Source organism: Mandrillus leucophaeus, unplaced genomic scaffold (assembly GCF_000951045.1).
Source record: "Mandrillus leucophaeus isolate KB7577 unplaced genomic scaffold, Mleu.le_1.0 Scaffold725, whole genome shotgun sequence".
NCBI classification, from domain to species: domain Eukaryota; kingdom Metazoa; phylum Chordata; class Mammalia; order Primates; family Cercopithecidae; genus Mandrillus; species Mandrillus leucophaeus.
Genome location: NW_012107864.1, coordinates 866,265 through 881,160, shown reverse-complemented (window position 1 = coordinate 881,160; position 14,896 = coordinate 866,265). Strand labels below are relative to the sequence as shown.

Sequence of the window (14,896 nt, the reverse complement as noted above, 5' to 3'; positions counted from 1 at the left end):
CTGGGCTTGATGGTGGGTGCCTGTAATCCCAGCTGCTCGGGAGGCTGAGGCAGAAGAATCACTTGAACCCGGGAGGCGGAGGTTGCAGTGAACCCAGATTATGCCACTGTACTCCAGCCTGGGTGACAGAGTGAGACTGTGTCTCAAAAAAAAAAAAAAAAAAAGAACTGTAACTGACATAGAGTAGTTGGTAAATAAATACTTGAATGATTCAATGAATTACTTCCGACTGAAAGACTATATATAGTGCAGTCCTCAAATGTATAGGTCTCCTACCAGATGCTGCTATGGTTTTGTTTCAGCCTCTGCTCTGTGTGTTGGAGTATGGGTATAGGGACAGGGAGTATTTCTGCATATGCATTAAAAACTTAGAGGAATATTAATATGTGCAACACTTACCAAGATATTTTCTCCCAACTTAGAACCTATACTTCTGTGTACTCTATGGGGTTGGATCTGGGAATTTACAAACTGCATTTGTCCTTTGTTGGCTGGATCTCCCTGTTTACTTCTGTTAATAGGTGCTTTAACAGAAGACTGAACAGCTGGGGCAAGCAGAAGAAACACATTGCTTTCTACTTGCCACCTCCCTGCCTGCTTCCTATGCCCATCAGCATCACTCAAAACCAGCTTCTTTATCCTAATCACAATCTGTTTGTTCCAGTAGCAATAGATTAACCAATTTTGCCTCACTAGCTGGCTTCTCCCCTGATCCCTCCTGCACACAACACTTAGGACATCTGGTTTACAGACTGGTAGAGAACTTTGTCTAAGCTTAGAGACCGTCTGCCAGCTGAAGAGTAGCTCTCCTCAGAAGTCTGAGCTTCAGCTCTGAAGGTCTCTCCTCCATGCATTTATGTTTCATTCATTTCCATCCCTTTCATTTGTTCCCTCAATGCTTTATGTCCAGTTAGCAACACTTATATTAAATTATCTCTGTAAAATAATTGATGTGGTTTCTGTTTCCTGATTGAATCCTGAGAGATACACCAAACTAAGAATATAGATTATTTCTGGGATGTGTGGTTGGGGTGGGGGTGCCATTAGAAACACAGCCTTTTATACTTAGTAATGAAATGTCCAAAATACAACCACCTCTATTTTTAGCTGGAAGATATTGTGCTTACTTTTAAATTTCCCCATTGCTCATTTTCTTCATCTGCAAAATAGATTAAAAAGTAACATTTCCAGTCAGGCGCAGTGGCTCACACTTGTAATTCCAGTACTTTGGCAGGTCGAGGTGGGCAGATCACGAGGTCAGGAGATCGAGACCATCCTGGCTAACACAGTGAAACCCTGTGTCTACTAAAATTACAAAAAATTAGCTGGGTGTGGTGGTGGGCACTTGTAGTCCCAGCTACTCAGGAGGCTGAGGCAGGAGAATGGGGTGAACCCGGGAGGTGGAGCTTGCAGTGAGCCGAGATTGTGGCACTACACTCCAGCCTGGGCAACAGAGCAAGACTCCATCTCAAAAAAAAAAAAAAAAAAAAAAAAAGGAGCATTTCCTCATAGAGTTTGTGTAATGACTATATATATGATATGTTAAAGTGAATTTTATATGACAAGAATAGAGTGACATATATTACACAATAGGCATAAAGTTACATAATCATCTTTTAGATGGAATTCAAAAATAATTAAATGATAATTTTTCTTTTAATGCAATTAATTAATTAAATGTGATTATGGTAAATTGATAACATTAACCAATCATTTCTAGTACATTTTAGAATCTTCTTAAGCAAAAAAAAAGAAAAAAAAACTAGTAATATGCAAAAACATAATACTAAATGACCAATTTTGGTTTATTTCATGATTTCAGTTTTGCTTTAATATTATAATACCAACATGTAATTCATCAAATTAAAATAAATTTTTAAAAGTTATATAATGATCTTAAATTGTATCAAAGGGTGATAAAATTTAATGTCAATTTGTAAGTAGGCATTTATATTAATCTAATTAGAAAATTACAAATACTAGAAAACTCTTTAATCTGATAAAATGTATCTGTGGAAACCTATAGCAAATATTATAATGAACCGTGAAACACTGTAAATATATGAGCATATATCTTGGAGTAGGAAAATAATTTTCTCAAAGAATGTAAAAGTCACAATTCTAAGGAAACTCAGATTTACTGGAACACATTAAAATCAAGAACTTCTGTTTAACAAAAGAAACCATTAAGACAGTAAAAATGAAAACTACAAAATAGGGCTTTAATAGCATCTTTAATCAGGATCTTAGAAAGCAAGAACACTGGGAAGGAAAGTTACCTAAGCAATCTCCCCACTGTTGCCAAAAGAGCCCATAAAATACCTTGGACTCATGGCCAGTGACCTCATTTTACAACCTCTCTTAATTCAGATTTTAAAATTTAGCCATAAGCAGGGTCACTATACTGTATCAATTTTATCACTGCTTTTTTTTTTTCTTTTTTAAAAAATTCTATTTACAAAATAAGTGGACTTTTCGGTCATATGGGAAGTCCTGAGAAGCACAGGAAATTTCTCCCAAAAGGCAGAAAAAAATTAGCTGTATTTTATTCTATCAATTATAGATAAACTAGAAAGTGATTTGAAAGTGAAGTTATGGACAAAGATAACAGGAAAAATATAATATTTTAAAAAGGGGTCTAGCACTGTAGCTCATGCCTGCAATCTCAATGCTTTGGGAGGCCAAGGCAGGGAGATGACTTGAGCCCAGGAGTTCAAGACCAGCCTGGGCAACATACAGAGATCCTGTCTTTACAAAAAATACTAAAATTATCCAGGTGTGGTGGTACACACCTGTAGTCCTAGCTACTCAGGAGGCTGGGGTGGGAGGATCACTTGAGCCTGAAACATCAGGGCTGCAGTGAGCTGTAATCATGCCACCAGAATCCAGCCTACGTGACCAAGGGAAACCCTGTCTCAAAAAAAGAGAGAAATATATAGATAGGCATGCACATACATATATTGCACAAAGGACATACAGTTATATAATCACCTTTTAGATAGAATTCAAAAATAATTAAATGGAGATACTTTTCTTTTAATGCAATCAATGCATTAATGTGATGATCTTAAATTGATAACATTAATTAGTTCATTTCTAGTAAGATTTGGAGTCTTCTTAAGCCAAAAAATTACAACTGCAAGTCAATATAAAATGAAATGCTTAAAATTAAAAATTATTTAAAACAATGCTGATCATTTCTACATTTTTGGTAGATTATGTAGTATTTTCTGATTGGCAATTCATTTTGCTGACTTACTTTGAATATGTTATATAAAAAAATTCAAAGATAAGTAAAGATAGGTAATTCATTTTTCCTAACTTACTTTGAATGTGTCTATATAAACAAAGGTTTCAAAGATAGCTCCTTAGCTATAAGTGTACTTTGTAACAGGAAATAGTGACAAAGAGAATAAGATAACTATACAGACATTCACCCTAATCATGAATGACTTTAAAAAATTTACTCTTAGCTGCTACCTTCCAGTCAAAGAATTTTAAGGGTGTCAAGCTCTCATTAAAAGTTACATTTATTTCAAAGCCAAGTACAAGTTCCTTTTCTATACTGTAATCATAAAAAGCAAATAAATGTACACATAAACTACAAACCAAAGTAAAGATACAATTTATTCACACAAATACACACATGCAATTGTGTTTCTTTTAAAATCCAAAACTTCCTATTTGATATAAGGATAACATCTTTCACCAACCAAATATAATTTTCCTGTTCATGAGGATATCTGCAATAGGAGAAAAGACTGGGGAAGATAAGTTTTCAAAGCAGCAGGTCCTTTGTATCTGGAAGGCAGATTGAGCAAAATTGATCTGAGCATAAAACTGTGCTGAGAGCTATCTTAAGGTCCCAAAATTTGTTACATTGTTGGGTAAAAGTCTTACAAGAAAGAAGAGAGAAAAGAAGATATTTATTTTCTTGCTTACTGTGCTGATTTTAAGTCATGAGTTTTCCAAGCCAATTTTTAAAATCAGCTTTGCTTAGGTATAATTGACGTACAATAAATCATACATTTTAAAAGCTTCTTGTTTGGTTTTGACTTATGTATATACAGCTGTGAGATCACTTCCATAATCAAGATGATGAACATTTCTAGCTCCTCTCAAAGTTTCTTTGTGCTGCATTGTAATCCATGCTTCCTATTCCTCCCCATGCCTGAGGCATATCCCAGTCTGTATGCTATCACTGATCTTTATATTACCACCAAATATGTACCAGTTAGGGTTTTACTTACTGAGCATATAAATGGAAAAATACACTACATTCTGGCTTATTTGAATCAACATAATTAGGCTGAAACTAATCCATGTTAACGTAGATATTCCTTTTTCATTACCTTTTATTAGTGAACAGTATTCCATTTTATGAAAAGTCACAATTCGTTCATCCACTTACTTGCCAAGGAAAATTGTTTGGTTTTATGTTGACCATTTCTTCATGTGCTTTTTGCTATCTGTTTATCTCTTTTGGTCAAGCATATGTTTAAATCTTTTGTCCATGTTTTACTGTGTTGTTACTAATTATTGAATTTGCAGCATTCTTTATATCTTTTGGATACATGTCTTTTGTCAGATATAGGACTTGCAAATATTTCATTTGTCTGTAGTTTATCTTTTTATTCTCTCAACATTGACTTTCAAAACCCTGAATTCCATTCCTGATAAAGTGTATCTATATTTAATAGGTATTCTGGTGTTGCTGGTGGAGTGTTCTGAGAATTTTAACAAATCAAGTTGTTGATAGTGGGAGGTGAAGCCAGCTGGGCTTCTGGGTCCGGTGGGGTCTCGGAGAACTTTTGAGTCTAGCTAAAGGATTATAAACATACCAGTTAGTGCTCTGTGTCTAGCTAAAGGTTTGTAAATGCACCAAACAGCACTCTGTAAAAACGCATCAATCAGCGCTCTGTGTCTAGCTAAAGGTTTGTAAACACACCAATCAGCCCTCTGTAAAAACGCACCAATCAGCACTCTGTGTCTAGCTAAAGGTTTGCAAATGGACCAATTGGCACTCTGTAAAAATGGACCAATAAGCGCTCTGTAAAATGGACCAATCAGCAGGATGTGGGCAGGACAAAATAAGAGAATAAAAGCTGACCACCCAAACCAGCAGTGGCAATCCAGTCAGGTCCCCTTCAAGGCTGTGGAAGCTTTGCTCTTTAGCTGTGTACAATAAATCTTGCTGCTGCTCACTCTTTGGGTCTATACTACCTTTATGAGCTGTAACACTCACTGTGAAGGTCTGCAGCTTCACTCCTGAAGTCAGTGCGACCACGAACCCTCTGGGAGAAACAAACAACTCTGGACATGCCACCTTTAAGAGCTGCAACACTCCCTGCAGAAGTCTGCTGCTTTACTCCTGAAGTCAGACAGACCAGGAACCCCCCAGAGGAAGAAACTCTGGACGCATGTGAACATCTGAGGGAAAAATTCCGGACACACTGTCTTTGAGAGTGAACTGTAACACTCACTGCAAGGGTCTGCGGCTTCATTCTTGAAGTCAGTGAGACCAAGAACCCACCAGAAGGAACCAGTTCCAGACACATTTTGGTGACCCAGATGGGACACAATAGCATTGTTTAAATCATCTATGTGCATACTTATTTTCTGTCTACCTGTTCTTTCAGTTATTGAGACCAGGATGATAAAACCTCCAACCAATATTATGGATTTGTCTGTTTCTTATTGCAGTTATACGATTTTTAGCTTTAAATATGTTGGACTTCTCTCATGTGTGTTAAAATTTAAATTATGCCCTCTAGGTGAATTGACCCCTTTTATTATTGTAAAATGAGCTTTTTTATCTCTGATAATTTCTTCATTTTGAAACCTAATTTGTCTAATTTTAATAGAGCCACTCTAGCTTCCTTTTGATTAGTGCTAACATAAAATATCTTTTCCAGGGAATTCTTCCACTTTCAAGTTATTTGTCTTTATTTTTAAGTGGATATTTCTAGAAGGGAGCATACAGTTAGGATTTTCTTTGTTACACATTGACACTCTGCCTTTTAATTTGTGTGCCTATACCACCTATATTTAATGTTATTTTGTATAATTGATTTTGTCTGTCATTTTGCTATTTGATTTCAATTTGTTCAATCTATATTTGTTCTTTTTATCTTTTTTTCTATTTCTTTTCTATTATTATGAATCCATTTTTCTTCTGTTTCCGGTCTATTAGTTGTAATACTTCATTGTATTATATTAATGGTTATATTGACACAGACTTCAGTATGTATATTATTGATCTTTAGTTTATCACTGTCTGTGCTCCATGGTAGGCATAATATATCTCACAACAGTATAGTTCAATTTTCTCCTCTTGACCTTTGTGCTTTTGCATCTTGCTTGAGAATATGTGATAAGCCCTATATAATGTTTTTATTTCCATCTAAACAGCCAATTATCTTTTAAATATCTCAAATACTAGGGAAAAAAGCTTATATATTTATTCATGTAGTTATCAATTCTAGTGCTCTTGTTTTCTGTGTATAGATTCAGATTTTTTCTGATACCATTTTTCTTATGCTGGAAGGTCTTCGTTTAATGTTTCTTGTAGTACAGATCTGATAGTTATCAATTTGATTTTCTGTCTGATTAGTGTTTCTTTTACCTTCATTTTGAAAGCTATTATTATTAGGTGATATTAGGTGAATAATTCTTGTATTGCCTGATAATGTTTTTTTCTTTCTGCACCTTGCAGATATTGCATCATTCAAATCTGACTTTTATTCTCTCTGATGACAAATCAGCTGTCATCTTTATCTGTGTATATAAGGTGCATTTTCTTTGCTGTTCTTAAGATTTTTTTCAGGATGACTAGTTTATACAGTTTGAATGTTTTGACTATGATAGGATTTTGTGTACTTTTCTTCATGTTTCTTGTGATTAAAATTTATTGAATTTCTTAGATGGGTGAGATTATAGTTTTCATGAAGTTGGAACATTTTTGTCCATTAATTTTTCAAACACATGTTTCTTCTCTTTCATGGATTGCAAATATGAGTGTACTTGGAGTATACTCCAATTGCTACTTGAAGTTGTCCCACAGTTCACTGTTGCTGTGTCAATATTTTTAGTCATATTTTTCTTAATATGTTTCATTTTGAGTAGATTTTATTCCCATCTCTTTAAGTTGACTACTCTATTCGGCAATAATTAATGTTTTGGTAATTCTATAAGTGAATTTTTTAATCGCAGAATATGTAGTTTTTATCTCTACATATTTGTATGAGTTCTGGGAATTTTTCCACTTTAATTACTTTGAGTGGTTCTCTTTCCCAACTCATGTAGTTTCTTCATATGCGTGAGCTGGCTAATCAGCACTCAGCGGAATACGAAATTAGGACTCATGATCTCTGAAATGCTCTCCGTATGTAGCACTCTATTTTCTGATTCTCGGGGAACTCTAGCCCCTTTGATCTCCCCTTTATCTCAGCTCTGTCTACTTGTCCCAGGGGACTTCAGAGCACTCTCTAGAGTCGCCCTAGTTGCTCCAGGGTCTGAAAATTTTTTCCAGGCAGTAAGCTGGGACAGTCATAGAGCTTATATCTTTTGTTTTATATCTCTCATAGATCATTGTTCTTGTTTTATAGTCAATGTATTGACAATGGTTGTTTGATATAATTTCTCTGTTTTTTTAGTTCTATCATGTTGGAAGGTAAATCCAGTCCCTGTTATTTCACGTTAATCTGAAGAGCAGAAGTTCTGAATAGTTTCCTAGTTTTATTCTTTTCCTATTCAAAATGGAATATTTTCAGAAGAAGTAGGGCTACACTACAGAGAATAAAACAGCATTTCTAAACTTATACTGTACTATTTACTATTTATTCTTAATAGGCAGTATTAAGATTACCTTGGACCTATTAAATGTCTCAGAAGGCATACATTGAAGTTTTATTTTATAATAACACTAATCTCTGTTTATGTATGATCAGTCAACACAGATTGTTGCTTCATAGCATGATTATTGGTTCTCAATTTAAAACATGCTGGCAGGAACTCTCATAGCAGTTGATGTCATTAAACTGACTTGACAAGTTGATTCAAGTCAATGTGTTCCTAATGAGCAGAAGTTATTTTCCAATATGTGAGCTATGGTCTAGAGCAACCAAATCAAACTTTCTAGAAACATGATGTAGACATGTTTATTAGAACCAAACAAATTAGAAACCAAGAACAAAAGAAAGGTAATATTATCTTTCTAGAATAGTAAGTATCAACCAGGTTTGGAAAGCACTAACCAATACGTGTGATCATAGATATTTCAAACATCAGAAAGAAGATCTACAGGATACTGTATCTTTTGACAATACTCAAATATGGCTACTGAGGCTCCTATTCTCCAAGTTAATTGTGCTTTAGTCAGTCATGTCTTCTTTTAAAATGTGTAAAATATAATATATAAATATACAAATGGGAGTATGGTAACCAGCTTATATACAGGTAACTTCCATTGCTGCTCTGGAAAAATAAAACTACTAAAAAGCAACTACTTTAACCTTACTTTCAAAAATACAGTATCAAAAATAATTGGTTTTCTTCCCTGACCAATAAATTTTATAAAACCACAGGACATCTAAATCTTCTTCAAACAGTCTATTGCACATACAATATCATGTTTGTATAACCATGGTATTTTGAGGATTAAAAAACAGCCTAGAGATCAAAAAAGAAAAGTTCAAATACTCTATTCTGTGGCCTGAATGTGTCTCCACAAATTCACATGTTGAAATTTAAACTTCAATGTGATGTATTAAGAGAGGAGACCTTTAGTAGGTGATTAAGTTATGAGGGCTCCAGTATCATGAATGGGATTAGTGACCTTATAAGAGGTTGAAGGAAGCATCCTTTGCCTTTCCACTCTCTGCCCTGTGAAGACACAGCAACAAGGTACCATTTTGAAAGCAGAGTGAGCCTTCTCCAAACACCAAATCTTGGTTTTGATCTTGAACTTCCCAGCCTCCAGAACTATGAGAAGTAATTCCTGTTACACACAAATTACTCAGTCTGTGATATTTTGTTTTAGCAGTGGGAATGGACTTAGACACCCAGATTCAAATTACTTAATTTGACAGGTCTAAATTTAGTTTCTAGTGTAAAACTGGGGCAATGTACAACCTATCTATGGGTTATTGTGAGAAAACATGTGTAAAAGTGCCTAGAACAGTACTTATTAAAAAGTGCATGCTCAATAAAGGTTTATTTTTAATTTTTGGCCAGGCACGGTGGTTCATGCTTGTAATCCCAACACCTTGGGAGGCTGATGGAGGCAGATCACTTCAGGTCAGGCGTTCAAGACCAGCCTGGCCAATATGGTGAAACCCCATCTTTGCTAAAAATACAAAACTTAGCTGGGCATGGTGGTGGACATCTGGAATCCCAGCTACTTGGGAGGCTGAGGAAGAATAGCTTGAACCTAGGAGGCAGAGGTTGTAGCAAGCTGAGATTGCACCCCTGCACTCCAGCCTGGGTGACAAAGTGAGACTCCAGCACACAAAAAAAGGGGGGGTTTATTTTCATTTTCTTTCTTTCAAGGTTCCGCATTTAAAGATAATTAAAAGTATGTGTGCTTCCAAGGTAAGTTTAACATATTAGCTATAATACCAATTAGGAATATGTCAAAGGGAGGATAATTTTATCAATAAAGCCATTTTTAAAGTACATTTCTCATTTTAAAAAATATTAATACAAATAAGATTAAAAATAAGTACCTGCTAACTTTTCACAACTTACTATATGCTACTCACTTTACAAAAAATGTTTTATCTAGAATAATTAAAATGCTTAATTGTGTATATTCATATTACCTTACAGATGATAATGTTATTAGAAGTCATCTAATCTAAAGTCCTGTTTTCTTTATAGAAGATGATGTCATAATATTAGTTTGATCTGAGTTTTCTACTATGATTCATAGAAAATCATTATAATTAATAGAAGCATTTTAATGTTAAATAATTAATAGAAAATAATCTATAAATTATTTTTGAGTCTCAATAGATTGAAACCTTTTAGAAAGTATTTTCAAATCTACCATGTCATCTGATAAAGTATTCACAAAACTACTGATTAAAAGAAATAAAATTTCAAGCCATTTACTAACTATATTTTCTGTTTCATTCAAACCTTATTGTACTAATTAAAACATTAAAATTAGTTTGAAGTCCATTTAAGTTTGGATTATGCTAAAATGTAAGTTCCATTTAACAAGAACTTTTAAATTTTTTAATTCACTTCTATACTAAAAGCACATAACAGAGTGCTTGACTCATAATAAATCGTTAGTAAATATTTATAAATAATACCAAATGAGTTACTAAATGATACTAGTTTTAAAAATTTCAGACACTGTACAACTTACAGTAGAGTTATAGTTGAACCTCAGGTTACTTTAGCTATACTGTATTTTCAAAACTATCATCTGTTTTCAATAGTGGTTAAGAAACTTCAGAATTGACTTAGTCCAATTTAACTCCACCTTCTCTCTTCCGTCAAATCAATTAAAAGCAAAAATGATCCAAAAGATGAAATGTTCTGGTATGTGTGGGTGTTGAGGAATGAGTAGTGGTAATGGTGGGTTTAAGGATTTTGAAAAACTCTTAAAAATATACTCTAGGAAAGCTTTTGGTAGCTTAGGATATTTATCAGCAATATTTTCAGTTTGTTGCATTTTCAGTGCTAATTTAGTTGCAAGTGATGGAAGCATAATTTCACCAAGCTTAAGAGAAAAAAAAAAAAAAGAAAAAATACAGTATAGATATGAGTCAGTGGTATGATATTTAAATAAACTATACAAACTATCAGAAACTTGGAATCAAATATTTTAGGACTTGCTTTTCCTTGCCTCTCCTATCAAGCAATATTTGCAGTTTGTTGTATTAATAAGTACTCTTAGTTGCAGGTGACACTATCGGCTGCATCGGTTTTCTCTTTCAAATTCATTTGGCAAGAATTCTAGATAACTCCAGAACTTTACCTTCAGAATTTCACTTAATGCAGAGTAGCTCAGTGTTTTGGGTTCCAACTCTGACAATCGTAGGGAGGGGATTTCTTTATTCCAGATTGAATTATATATGTGCCTCTCGATTGTAAACCAGGACAAGGGTCTAGAATCTGCATAAATGACTGGACCTAGACCACCTTTGGTCATGGGCCCACTACTCTATCATTCACCAACGTGAACATTGGATTGGGTAGCATTGAGGAAGCCAGTAAGAAATTGGGTTTATGATTATGCTACAGATAGAAGTGGGGCACCTCACAAATAAAAAAATACATTGGAAAACACCACCATGGAAATCTACTACTTTTTGTGTCTACATTTATTTTTTGTTGTTGTCTACCTGAGGGTACATTGAGTGTTCTAAGCCAGTAAATACCAATAAATACCTCTAAGAATTGAGTGTTTAAAAACAGAGTGATGGCTTTGTAAAGAAACTAGAAATTTGAGGGTTTTTTTTAAAACCAATGTTTTTCTTATCATCAAGGCATTTTACTTTTCTACCTGTCAATAATTTGTATATTTTTAAACTGTGCAGCATGATTATTTTTTCACATCGTAATAAGAACTCCACCCTAACCCAACAATACTTTTTTTAACTGAAATTTTGTTAAATTTGGTGTGGAGACAGTTAAAAAATGAGTACTGATCTATTTGGCAAGCAAAGGCACAAAGGTACAAAAGCACTTTTTGGCACTTATTCTGTCTGTCTAGAATAAAAAGGAAAGTCCTTATTTACTCACTGGCATCACAAGCGGCATCTGTTGAAAGCATATTAATTATGTTTGTTAGCAGTGCCAATGAAAATACTTATGAATACTAATCAATTCTACCAGCTGAGATACATTAACTCTTAGAAAAATATCATTCTATTATAAGTTTGGCATAAAAATATGTCAAGTGTTTGCAGCTTCAGTTGAACTGTCTCATCAGTCAAAGACACCAGGAAGCAGCTTAGGAATATTTTAGAAATGACATGTTTCATATTTTATAAATTTGCTATTCCTCTATGGACAAAAGCATGGAAGGGAAGTTGTATTTTCTAAGCTTCCAAAACCCTGTGTAACTTTCCTAAGAAAATTGGAAACATTACAGACAAAGTGGTACAAGGAATACATTGAGGTCTAATATATCATGTGTAACGCAGAAGACGAGGATAGTAAAACTCTAGGGATATGCGTCTATAAACCTTCAGACTCTGGAAGTGAAGCAAATAAACTTTAAGCCTCTAGAGGGCCAGCCGTGGCTTTGCCAGATTAATAAGGGAAACTCTTGTTTCTCAGAAATATTCAGACCTGCCTCTTCCCTGAGTTATGTCCATGATTGTTATAGAGTCCCCACTAGGAAGACAGAATCATATGCCATGCCCTGCAGCTGACCCACAGCTCACCACTTTCCTAAGAGTTTACCCAACTGCACAACTAGGCATTTCTCACCTGCACAATATCTTCTCTTTCCACCTCCACAACCTACTCATGGACTATTTAGATGGTGCCCTACATGCAGTGGTTCCTTTGTGATAATGAAAACTATTTAAATTCTGCCCATGTTGGGTTCCTTTTAAGTAGTATACAATGGTGGGGAAAATAATAAGTTTAGACATCAATAGAGGAAAGTGTTTTCTATTTAAAGAATATGGATTTTCAAGTCAATGTGACATTTATTAAAGAGACTTTAATTTCACTTAAATAGTGAGATGCAAATTAAGATAGATGCAAATTCTGTGAAAAAAGACAATGAATTGTTGAAATGAACAATAATAATACAAAATCACATTACAAGATCCCAAATGAATGTAATGCTACCTAATATAGGTCAAATACTGTTCAATATTTTAATCAACTGATTGGGAAGTAGAGAAAAACATATGCTGATTATCTTAGCAGGTGAGGAAATGTGGAGGAAACTGTAAATTCATGGGTATATCAGATTATGATACCATCATCCTCTCTTGAAGTTAGGATATGCTTTCATGCATAAAATTAGATTTCTGTAAAGGAAAGAAAAATTTTTGAAAGAGATGACAAGTAAATCTATGGTTGAAGAATCACTGTTGTTTTCTCCCATGCCCATGTCTACTGTCTCGTGTGTGTCCATGTTCTCTCTGACTGTTCCACATGGAAAAAAAGGATTAAATTTTATTTCATAAATTCTACTTGGGAAAAAAACCTAAAATAATTAAATATTTAGGAAAACATTGACATGAAAATTGTAAAAGAAGGTACAGTATCTAATGAAAATAAAACCTATGGAATGTAATTTTTGAATTGGTTTATTCTTAGACACATCAAGTGTAAGGCTTTCTTCTTGCTTATTAGGAAATTGGGATCAAAAGTTTCTAAAAGACTCGTCAAGATTACAATGAGGAAGAGAAAGGATCATGGGTGAAAGTAAACCCATTACACCGATTTTACCCAGTCTGATTTTTTTTTTCCTAAAAATAGAGACCGAGGAGAAGTAATAAGCCCTCTGAGAATATGAGCCCTTTGTTTCATAAATAAGACCAGTGTGCATTTTCACAAGATTTGTAATGCTTTGGTAATTAGACTTACACAGTCTGTTGAAATTGTCTTATTTTTTTTTCTATTGCTACTGCACAAATTAATGTTTAAATTGTTTTAGAAGATGAAAACACATGGTCACACATTTAATGGCAGATTAGAAACACGTTGTAAAATATACTAAAATGCAGTCAATTGTACCTTTTTCTTTCCTGGGATTCTAATTGATGACACAGGTGTTTTACTGGTGGGAAAGTATGGTAACATATTCTTTAGTGGTATTCTGGTGTGTTTAAGAAAATAGGATATTATTTAGATACCAGAAAGAGCTTGATTCCTTTCACTTAATTCCCCTACATTGTGTTGTCTGTCAAGGAGACATAAACACAACTCTCAGTAGAGGTAAAAAGACTGGAGAATAGAAGGGACAAATTTATTATTAGAACCGCTTCCAACATAAACATTCAACATGTTTTACCACCTAAAATCTTGTCTCCTTTCCAAGGCAAATATGTTTTTCTATTTTTTATGTATAATTCCCACTAGAATGTTGAATATATATATATTCATGTACACATTTGTATTATTTAATATGTTGACTGTAATAAGGATATAAAAAGAAGAATAATAAATTCAGGTTCAGAAACTATACCATATTTTATCAAATAAATAGTTGGCACAATGGTTACCCAGCTTGGGAGATTAATCTTAGCAAAATGGAATAATATACCCAAACAACACTAAGTGAATGGATATCCGTCTTCTTACAGCTAAATCTTCTATGGGCCTTGCTTTATCATGTGCTATATATGAAAAGAAGTGCTTAGTGTTTGATTTCTGTTATGACAAAAAGCTGTTAAGCTCCTTTTCCTGAGGAGTAAAGATAAAGTCAAAGTTGTAGAAAAGACTATCATCACAGGTTATTCACCATGGATTTTTTCTCCCTTTGTTCAACAGAACTGAAATTGCTTTACTTAACTTTTATGCAAATGTAACTATATGCAATGAAAGAAATTTAAACTCCTGAACGTATTAAATCTCTCTAGAATTTTGGATTTTTATAACTCATAATGAAATGCATAATGATATTCAAAAGAATATTCCAAGGGATTTAAAAATTTCTAAATGTTATTGTCACTTAGACAATCCTACTTTTTAAAAAGACCATGCCTTAATTTTCTGATAGAATACTCCTTTTAAGAAATGTGTACACAACAAAAGTATGTACACTAAGGTATGCAAAAGTAAACAAATAAGGGATTATTGTATCTGTTTCAATAGGAACACCAAATATATTTTTCAAAGGCCAAAATTTCTATTTATAGGCAATTAGAACATGGATTTTAAGTTTGTCCACTAGTTCCCCTAGTCTTCAAGAATA

General features: G+C 33.9%; 1 protein-coding gene across 1 annotated transcript in view; it reads right to left on the bottom strand.

Moving 5' to 3' along the window:
* The window catches only part of LOC105528628, a 15,792-nt gene extending 4,628 nt beyond the window's left edge, over positions 1-11,164 (bottom strand). Inside the window, exons 1-2 of the mRNA XM_011965439.1 lie at positions 10,991-11,164; positions 10,626-10,732 (exon numbers count right to left, since the gene is read on the bottom strand). Coding sequence (XP_011820829.1) covers positions 10,626-10,732; positions 10,991-11,164 — 281 coding nt within the window. The remainder of the gene's footprint in view (positions 1-10,625; positions 10,733-10,990) is intronic.
* Between the last annotated feature and the right edge of the window lie 3,732 nt (positions 11,165-14,896).